Source organism: Aulostomus chinensis, chromosome 10 (genome assembly GCF_037954235.1).
Source record: "Aulostomus chinensis isolate RoL2024-O1b breed Wild chromosome 10, RoL_Achi_v1.0, whole genome shotgun sequence".
Taxonomy (NCBI): domain Eukaryota; kingdom Metazoa; phylum Chordata; class Actinopteri; order Syngnathiformes; family Aulostomidae; genus Aulostomus; species Aulostomus chinensis.
In genome coordinates, this window is record NC_141329.1 from 29,371,529 (window position 1) to 29,381,528 (window position 10,000).

General features: G+C 48.3%; 1 protein-coding gene across 2 annotated transcripts in view; it reads right to left on the reverse strand.

Moving 5' to 3' along the window:
• Positions 1-3,018: 3,018 nt before the first annotated feature.
• The window catches only part of LOC147255232 (Golgi-pH regulating cation channel), a 17,938-nt gene continuing 10,956 nt past the window's right edge, over positions 3,019-10,000 (reverse strand). The window contains exons 7-21 of one of the 2 annotated variants that reach the window (XM_086216998.1): positions 9,681-9,746; positions 9,432-9,570; positions 9,184-9,245; positions 8,117-8,300; positions 7,940-8,039; positions 7,617-7,710; positions 6,354-6,424; positions 5,918-6,024; positions 5,781-5,839; positions 5,536-5,639; positions 5,383-5,456; positions 5,188-5,249; positions 4,853-4,905; positions 4,121-4,151; positions 3,019-3,824 (exon numbers count right to left, since the gene is read on the reverse strand). In XM_086216998.1, the coding sequence (XP_086073124.1) occupies positions 3,783-3,824; positions 4,121-4,151; positions 4,853-4,905; positions 5,188-5,249; positions 5,383-5,456; positions 5,536-5,639; positions 5,781-5,839; positions 5,918-6,024; positions 6,354-6,424; positions 7,617-7,710; positions 7,940-8,039; positions 8,117-8,300; positions 9,184-9,245; positions 9,432-9,570; positions 9,681-9,746 (1,248 nt within the window). In that variant the 3' untranslated portion in view covers positions 3,019-3,782. Of the gene's footprint in view, positions 3,825-4,120; positions 4,152-4,852; positions 4,906-5,187; positions 5,250-5,382; positions 5,457-5,535; positions 5,640-5,780; positions 5,840-5,917; positions 6,025-6,353; positions 6,425-7,323; positions 7,404-7,616; positions 7,711-7,939; positions 8,040-8,116; positions 8,301-9,183; positions 9,246-9,431; positions 9,571-9,680; positions 9,747-10,000 lie in introns of both variants that reach the window. The other variant, XM_086216997.1, reaches the window with a different exon arrangement.

The window sequence follows — 10,000 nt, forward strand, 5'->3', positions numbered from 1 at the left end:
ATCCATCCCTCCACCCATCCATCCATCCATCCATCCATCCCTCCACCCATCCATCCATCCATCCATCATCCATCCATCATCCGTCCACCCATCCATCCATCCATCATCCATCCATCATCCATCCATCATCCGTCCACCCATCCATCCATCTATCATCCATCCATCCATCCCTCCACCCATCCATCATCCCTCCATCCATCCGTCCACCCATCCATCCATCCATCATCCATCCATCCATCCCTCCACCCATCCATCATCCACCCATCCATCCGTCCACCCATCCATCCATCATCCATCCCTCCACCCATCCATCCCTCCACCCATCCCTCCATCATCCATCCATCATCCCTCCATGTTCCCCCTCTTCTCCTGTTCAGGGTGGTGGGGGTGGAGCCTATCCCAGCAGCCTTCCCCCTGGACAGGTCACCAGTCCATGGCAGGGCCAACACATAGAGACAGACAACCATTGGCTCTCCCAGCCACGCCTACGGTCAATTTAGAGTCTGGATTAACCTGGTCCCTCTTGATGGCTTTGGACTGTGGGAGGAACTCATCAAATTGTGTTGTTAAATGTAAAAAAATACAAAATAAAACAAGAAAACCCCACATTTAGAACAATTATGTTCTTAAGGCGGCCATCTTTGATTTTCTTGACTTCAGCAGCCTTCCAGTGCATTTGTCTGGACTCAAGCTGATTTCTCCTGATGAAGACTTGCGTCCTCACTGGTGCCGATCCCACACTTCTGATTCTGCTCTTGGACCAGCTCAGGTGTTGATGCCATCTCCTTTTAAAATTCAATTGTGTATTGATTTGTTTTGTCTGATTGTGTTGTGTCTCTTCTATTTGTGTTATTTCCTGGCTTCACTTCTCAGTTCAGATTGTCACTCAGTATTTTATTTGTTCAAAACAATGATGTTTATTTTCTTTCAGACCCCCCCCCCCCCCCCCCCCACACACACACACACAACGCCCCCACCTGTGTTGGTTCAACTAATCATGGACACATGATGCTCACGACATCTTAACACAACAGCCACGTTTTGTAGTTCTCCAACAACTACGATGGCCGGCAGGTTGGAGCATCACCTCCTGTCAGGCTACAAGGAGCATTCCAGTGTTGTGCATCGGATCAAACGTCTGTCAGTCTTCGGACAGACGATTCCATAAGACTTGAATTTTACATAAGAGATACTTTGCTGATCACTGGCTCACTTGAACGGTTCAGATTGGAGCTCAGCCTGTAAACCCTTGAGGAAAGGTTCTGGAACTCACGAGGAAGAGCAGGAAGAGCGTCTGATGTGTGAGGAGCTCAGCAGGTTCAGGACGGGGAAGACAACCGTGGCAGCGACATGACGTCACCTCACTATGACTACAGAGGATGTGTGGCGTTACCATGGCAACAGCTGTTTCTTTGTGACTGATTAGCACCCCCTGCTGTTATAATGAAGAACTAAATATACGATAACCGAGCCTCAACTCAGTTTGTGAACTGCTGGGACGTGAAACGCGCTAAGAAAATCTAAAATATTTTGTAAACCGTGTTTAAACCATACAGAGCGTACATAAATACGAAAACAGATTATTAGTTCTATAAAATTCTGTAAGATCAAATGTAAAATTTAAAAATGAAAACTTAAAAACTTCCAACAGCATCAGTTTGAGATGCTCACTGAGGTCAGCTAACCGCTAAGGCAGTGCAACGGAGCAGCTGAAGGTCCCGCTGCTGTTCCGCTTCGCCCGGCCTCACATGTTGAGTCACAGTTTTTATTATTGCCGTTTCATATCCTTTTATATTTCTTCTGTTTGTTTTATACTTCTGGCCTGCAACTTATTTTTAAAGATTGTTTTATTATTTTTTATTCTTATTAGAAGTTTTGAATGTTTTTGTGTCTACTGTCCACCTCATAAATCATCACATACGGCTCCTCATTTCCTAACCTAAAGTACCTTAAAAGTGAGAGCACTGTTATCAGGACACTGGCCCACTTGATAGCAGAACAAAAACATACTAGTTTGTCATAATCCTGCATCAATTTTAGCTAACAAGTGGACGAGGTGCTTAACGTCCAGCTGAACAACCCAACACACCTGAAGTCCAGGTTGCCAACGACAGCGCTGGTCACTGAAACGCAGCTTGGACCGGAGGTTGTGCTGCTGACACTTGCACAGCTCTTACAGGGGCCCGCAATGGCAAAAATCTATCAAGAAGGAGACTAAGATAGGAGGGAAACAGGAAATTGTTCAAAAACGGCGGTGCTAAATGAACTGGTAGTTGTTAGAAGGTGAAACAGCAGAAATCAGACACAACGAGACCGGCTTGAGCCGGAATTTCAGGAAATCCAGCCGTCACAAAAGGTCCTTTAAGTGCTGGGATCCCTCAAAAATACCCAGAAAAAAAGGACGACAATGTCTTTCAAATTCAAATAAAAGTGATTGTGTAACATTTTGTTCCAGTTGGGATGTGAGTCACACTTCGATCTCCCACCTTGCAACACCGCGACCAGTGACCGTGTCAGGGAAGTGTAAATTTAATCCAGCATGGCAGGAAGTGGACAGTTTTATCAAACTACACTTGCAGGTTCTGGAGTACGAGTGAGTTGGTCCTGCTGGTTCTACAGGCCCCGGTTAGGCTCCTCCAGGCCAGACGCAGATGGAAAGTGAACTGGTATCTGATGGGAGGGGGGACGGCTGACTGGGATGACTAACATGAGCAGGCTCGCCGCTAGGTGCAGGGCTTCCTGTAACGTTCTTCATCTGAACGCCAGCAGAGTCAGGAGGTCTTCGTCTCCATCAGGCAGATCATCGTGGTCATAGACGGCGTTTACGCCGGAGCTGTCGGCCAATGACACGTGGGTTCTGGAAGGCTGTCCTAAAGGGAGGGGTTTGTCTTTAGACGGCATGTGTGTTGTTTTTGTTGAATGATGCTGCGACCATGAAACAGTTGACAAACCATGTTCCCTCCCTTGTTGTCACGGGCAACACAGCGGTAAGACAACAGTCACACAACTTATTTGATTTTCTTTATCATTTAATGACATCCCTAAGCTTCTACATCTTAACTCACAAACAGTCAGATGCAAAAACCTCCAGTTTTTTTGTTTTTTGCTTCCTTTTGTTGCAAAATCCTGACAAAATTCTTTTTGTGCAGACACAAAAATAGAAAGTGAGACAACACAATAAAACAATTCCCGCTCATCTTTGAAGAACCGGCAACTTTATGAAGAGAAGTGATCCTGATACGAGGAGACAGGAAAGTTCAAGCTGCACTGGAGGCAGCCCAACAAAGCAGAAAAGCTTGTTCTGTCTTTGTGTTCTGACAGTGAGAAAGAGGCCACATGAGACCAGTGGAACTCCAGAACCCGAACCGAACCGGAGAATCCCGACAGCAGTGACGGGGAGCTACTGAGAGGAAACGGCCCAAGATCCCAGAATTGCGTTTCCTCCAATAAACCTTGAAAGAACCTCGTGACTTCAAATTTGTCAAAATATACTGAGTGTGTGTGCATATACATCTATATATAGATATATACACACATAGATATAAATACAAACAGGCAATAAAAAGAAAAAATAAAAGCATCTGTGTGCCACTGTGATTGATTTTCCTCCCAGTGTCTGTACAATCAAGGCTTACAAAGCTCATAAAGTCAGGGATTGAATCACGTAAAGCAAACACTCGCTCCTCACCATTCCCTCGTTCACCCGCCGCATGCGACACCACTTAAATGTTCTTCAATCACTCTTTCGGAAACTACTTGTCTCCATCCTCCATCTGGCCTCGTCACTCCATCTTGGACATCTCAAATTTAGTCGTCATGGTTTCCTGCAACACAAAGCAGCATCGGAGCCGAAGATGAGGTGACAGCCGCCTTGACGGCACCAAGAGCGAAGGTAGAGGAGAGCACGGCGGACAAATCTTCCTCACTGATGGACAAATCCATAAATAAACCTGCAGCTCAGTAATGTGCTCGTCTCTTTAGCGCTTCACAACACTTAAATTGGAGAGAAAATATTTTGTGGAGATATCAGAAGTGCCCCTGAAATCTGAGCTGGCTGGGGGCGTGTCTCAGCGTGTCAATGTATACTTGAGACCATGACCTTCAGGAGACTGACACCCACCTCGTCAGAGTCCAGCAGAGGGGGCAGGGCGCTGCAAGGAGGAAATTAAAAAAGAATTACAATTCCATGATGTAACAAGAATCAGTGACATCACACTGAATTCATATTGACTCGCAACAGCTGCTGATGATGACGATGAGGAGGAGGAGGCCGCCAATCAAACAGCAAGTCAGCCTTTACCAGCCACTTTGACAGAACCAGCATCGCTAAACACGAAACAGCTGGCGGTGACTGAAGGACATCCAGAACAACTGCACATTCTCTAGTTTAACCAGCTGCCCCGGAAATCTTGAGTGCACCTACATTCTGATCTTTACGGTAAAACAGAGCCAGCAGGAACTTGAAGCGGAGCAGAAAGAAATACTTGTTGCTAAACCATGAGAACTTCACATTTGAAAGACCTCAGAAGAAGATGAGAGGAATTCAAGAAGAGTCAGATTTTTATGGCAGGGCTGCCCAAAGTGGGCCCGGGGGCCTATTTGGCCCACCATAAGGTTAAATTTGGCCTGCCAGATTAAAAACAATACGAGTTATTATCTCATCTTTTTATGAGAGGTAAAAAGTTCTATGAATATGTTGGATCCCCAACTATTCATCATGGTGTGAGCAGGCGGTGGAACCACACTGTGGACATCGTACGTGAAGGCAGAGACGGACTGAAAGACTTGAACACAACGCGTTTGCTTCAGGCACCAAGTTTCAGTGTCTCAGTGTTGACAGAAGACAACTTACACATCGGCCATAGACGACGGGATGTTCTCTTCTACCCACTTCAGATCTTCATCCTGGACACAAACACGGTGTTTAGTCGTGTTAATTACAGTCAAGATTCTCACTGACAGACCGATGAATGCGGACCAACAGCGTCCATCATGAAACAATGGAGGAGCTGTCTTTGTGTAGCGTTTCTACAGTGGCGAGGGGACGGCCGCTGCCTCCACACACACCAAACATAACCGCCACTGACAAGTACCCTGTGAGAAGATCATTCCTGGGTGTGAGAAGCAGAAAAACGGCTCGCCAGTTCTCATTTGTTCTCTCGTGCCTGCTGTTGCGTTGTCACTCACCACCTTGTTGGCTTTTGCCAGGCCGTTGGTCTCACTCTTGGTGCCCCTCATCTTCATCCCCTCTGGAATGGATGGAAATATGAGCAAAGCAATAGAAAGGTCAAATCTGTACTTTCTGCTAAATAAATAACATAGAAAGAGGAGCCTGAAGGGTGGACGGAGGGATAGAGAGTGAACGAGTGGGAGGAGTCTGACCGAAGGCCTCGTTCACCATGGGCTCCTTCTCCTCTTCATCACTCTCTTCATCCACCAGAGGGCTGAACGCATATCTGTTACACACACAGACACTGGCGGTTCAACACAGTTTACAGAGAAAACACACACACACACACACACACACACACACACCTCTGATTGTTGGCTGATGGTCGCCATAGGAACATGATGACCAAGAGGATGATGGAGAAGAGGAAACGCCAGAAGGCATCATCAATCCACAGCTCCCTCCAGTCCTTCACACAGAGACCCACTCTTAGAGGAACATGGACCCTTCATTGTGCTAAGCTAACTAGCCTGCGTCTGGAGACGGACAGTCTTCTTGTCTGCTTCAGAGACTAAAAGCTGGTGCGGGAATCTTGGTTTTAAGTACTTACAGACTGACATTTGGACATGTTGAAGGTCTTGGTGGTCCAAATGATGAAGATGACGGACGCTGCAAAGCATACAAACACACAAGCTTTGAAGAGGCAGCTCTGCCCACCAACACACGCACGCTCGCTCGCTCACCTACCTATGACGGCGAAGATGAGTGTGTTGGTGAAGTGTCTGTAGAGCGAAAGCTTCACCACGTTCCTCCTCAGCCTCAGCAGCTTCATCGTCTGAGCCAGACTCACAAAGATGTGACGGTACAGTCAAGGACTATCAACGACCTCTGCAGCTACCACTCGGTATCCGTGACTGTCAACATTCACTCATGCTTTTTCAGACGTGCTATCACGGTCGGTGCCCTCCCTGCACCCTGAGTGCCTCAACATCAGGTTGTTGTGGTCAAACTGCAGTCCAGATGGAGGTGCACACGCGGGCCTCTAGGGTTACTGGACCAACATGAACGAATGGCACAACTCTGACCATCATTCACTGGTTTCTACTGAACAGTGAAAAAAAAGGAAGAATTATAGAAATGCGAAGAGTTTTGGAGTCTACAGGAAGAAGGCGCAGTAGTGGATATCCACCAGCAGAGGGTAGAGTCGAGCACAGCCAGGGGGATAGCAGCCAGGAGAACTACATCATCTTCAGCCTACAAAGACAGACAAGAAGCCAGAGAAAAAAACGAGAGTTGATGGGAAGTGGAGGAGAGAAGAAAGGCGGGATGGTGTAGGAAGGAGGAGGAGGAAGATGAGGAAGTAAAGGAAAAGAGAGGGATGAGAGAGGAGGGAACAGCCTACCTCACTCACTAACAGCGAGGTGTTTGCCTGAGTCTGTGGAGCAGACGGTGGGGTTTAACCGTCACTCCAACGCTTCAACACACCAGGCGTTCGTCACGTATGTGTACGAGTGTGTTTCTCATATGTTCTAGTCATGTTGTCTGACACTGAAAGCAGGATATTCAAGATACTCCAGCAACATGGAGCTCTTTGGCTCCACGCTACAGATCAGTGATTCCCAACCTGAGGTGTGAGGTCAAAGACCACAGGGGTGGGTGAAGGTGTCTGCTCTGAGGGAGTCGTGAGTAAATCATCTCACTGAATCGTGTCGTTGATCTGTACCCAGCTGTGCGCTCCATTACCCTCCCAACTGCTGTCAGTCTCTGTTAGCTTCAAGCTAAATATCCGTGTGCGCTCTTCCTGCATTCCGGAGGAGAAACACCTGAGCTCATGGCTCCTATTAGTGAGTACTTGTATGGGAAAATGTACTTTCGGAAAGTGCCACTTTTAAATCAAGGAGAATTTTTGATTCTTAAAATTCTATTCAGCGATCAGTGACAAACTCTGAGCTGGATGTACAACTCAATAACACACGAAGAAGTAATGATGGAGGGAAAAAACAACTTCCATACACACCCGCATGGATTAAGAGTAACAAAGTAAACAGTTGTGGAGGGAACCAAAACCCCAGTAACACCTGCTTTCCACAAGCAAAAAACCCCTCAGGTGTGTGTGTGTGTGTGTGTGTGTGTGTGTATACAGGTTAAAGGATATCCACCAGACAACACAGGAGTCAGTGAAGGCCAGCACTATGTCACACAAAACTCTACTGGTGTCGTTCTCACCTCGATCCTGGAGAAAGACACAAGTTAGACACTCAAAGCTTTTTTTTCTATGCTTGTGAGGACCCTGGGGGGGGGGGGGGGGGCACCCTCAGTGAGGCTCCTGCTCTCAGGCACTGGAGCCGAGTATTTCCTCATGCTGTCATGACACTTTTGATCTTGATTAACTTGTGTGTTTGTCCGTGTGTGTGTGTGTGTGTGGGGGGGGGGGGGGGGGACTTACAGTGTGGACTCGTACGATGCCCTCGACAATGGAGAAGATCAGGTAGAGCAGCCCGACGCCGACAACTCTGTGCAGCAACGCGCCGAGCCGGGGCCTGGTGGACACGGGGAGACGTCAGCTGTCACATGACTACATTCACCAGCCAGAGCTCTCACACTTGGGAGACTAAATGATAGGAAATCATCATTGGTGAACACCAAAGCTCAAATACAGGATTTTAATATTTAATGATCAATCATCAATGGTCAATAACTGCGCTGGAGTAAACACATCGGTCAACTCCTGCCTCGTAATCCATGCAGAAGGAGAAGAGTGGCGCTCACTTGACGATGCCGTATCCCAGGCTGGCGATGATCACCAGCACCCTGGCAAGCGTCCTCTTGACCGCAGAGAGCACCTCCGCAAACACCACTGCCCCCTGGACTGCAAGAGGAGGCATTACAACTCTTTACTCCTCAGCGCCATCTTTACCACCTCACTAGTCTACCTGTCGGACCTACCTGACATGCCGTCATATCTGATGCTCTGGAACTCAGCGTAGTAAACGGCTTTCTCCAACATGCCCAGGAAGATGACGCCTCCAATCCAGAACTGGATCCTGAGCAGGTCCCTCCAGTAGCACGCTGACAGAACCAGCCACAGAAACGCCAGCAGCACGTACACGATACACATCACCATGTAGAACTGGGGACAGGAAGGCACCGCGTGTGAACTCGGCCGCTGCTACGATGCGGCTGGTTGATGACGTGGGGGTCAGAGTGGAGTGTTCTCAGGGCTGTGATAACTACTGGTCTGCGTACGTGTGGGGTGCCATGACCGGGGAAATGAATGAGAATATAACTTCAGTGACATTATGTATTATTACAAGTTTGCCGAAGTACAAATATGGCGCGGTGTGGCTCAGTGGTCACGTGGCCGTCTAGCAACTGAAGGGTCGCTGGTTCAATCCCCACTTGCCCCGTGACCATGTCCAAGTGTCCTTGAGCAAGATACTGAGACCCTGACTGCTCCTGACGGCCCTGTGACGAACTGGCGACCCGTCCAGGGTGAACCCGCCCCTCAGCCAATGACAGCTGGGACAGTCTAGGTTTATCATGCTGGTTTCTAGATTTCTGTTTCTGCATGTTGACATCATGTTCATGTCCAGTTCCTCCCCTCTGTATTCCATGTTTACTTGGATATCACATTCTACAACTGTGTTCCTCCTGCCAGATCACCTGCTGTCCCGTTTGTGGGTCTAACTTCAGATTCTCCTGAGCTGTTGTGATAATTATTCTAGCTCGTTTTTAGCTGTGATCAAGTTGTGGGTTACTGATCAGCCAGCTGGACTGAGGAGACCTGGATTGTACCAGACGACGAGCTGGAGAGTTTGTTATGAATATTTTGTGGACAGCTTAGCTGCTGTTAGCCATCAGGCTCCGTTAGCCTCAAGCTAAATACACATGGCAGGATCTGCCTGCATCCTGGAGTCACTACGAAGTGATGCGGGGGGAAACATCAGTGAGCTGAAGACTCCTGTTGGTGGGGGGCTCCTGGGAGGAGCATCACTTAAAGGCGTGTTTCTCACCACCATCAGAGGCCACTTGGAGGCTGATATGAAGTCATGAGGACCCTTCATGCTGATCTGCACTGCAAACACAAACCACAGCAGATCAGTGGCTGGACCCTGGACCCATGCAGCCACAGGGAGCCAACGGGAAGGCAGAGCTGAACAGAAACACTGATAGTGAGGTGTGTGTGTGTGTGTGTGTGTGTGTGTGTGTGTGTGTGTGTGTGTGTGTGTGTGTGTGTGTGTGTGTGTGTGTGTGTACTGACGCTGTCGACTCCAGGGAGTGGGTGGGCTGGCAAGGTCGGGGGCTCGGCTGTCTCTGATCTCTCTGATGTGCAGGATGAACATGTAAGGGCTGTCCTCCCAGCTCTGAGCCACCGCATCGAAGTGAGGGTGAGCAGGCACCTGCAGGATGAGACACACCTGCTTCATCAGCCTCCAGACCGACAAGATCACCTGACATGAGACTGATCGTGGACCACCAGGGATTCAAACCAGCGACCTTCTGCACTGACCTTTTTAGGAGGAGCAGCAGCGTTCGCTGGCTGAGCCGACGTGTCGGCGGCCTCCACCTCAGCAGCCTGAAAAAGTCCAAGCAGTCAAAAATCATTAAACCGGAAATCTCTTTTTTCTTGGAGTCTTCCTAGCAGCACAAGATGTGAGTCGACAGCGAGCACGAGGTTCTTGAACTTTTTCCAGCGACGATGTCGTAGAGGGTCTGACCTTCAGCTCACGGGTTAACCAACATGTCACCTGTTTAAAGGAATGCTAGCCTCTATCACTGAAACGACTGAGTTATAATCATTAATTATTTGTGTTTCCATTTAATTTCCAA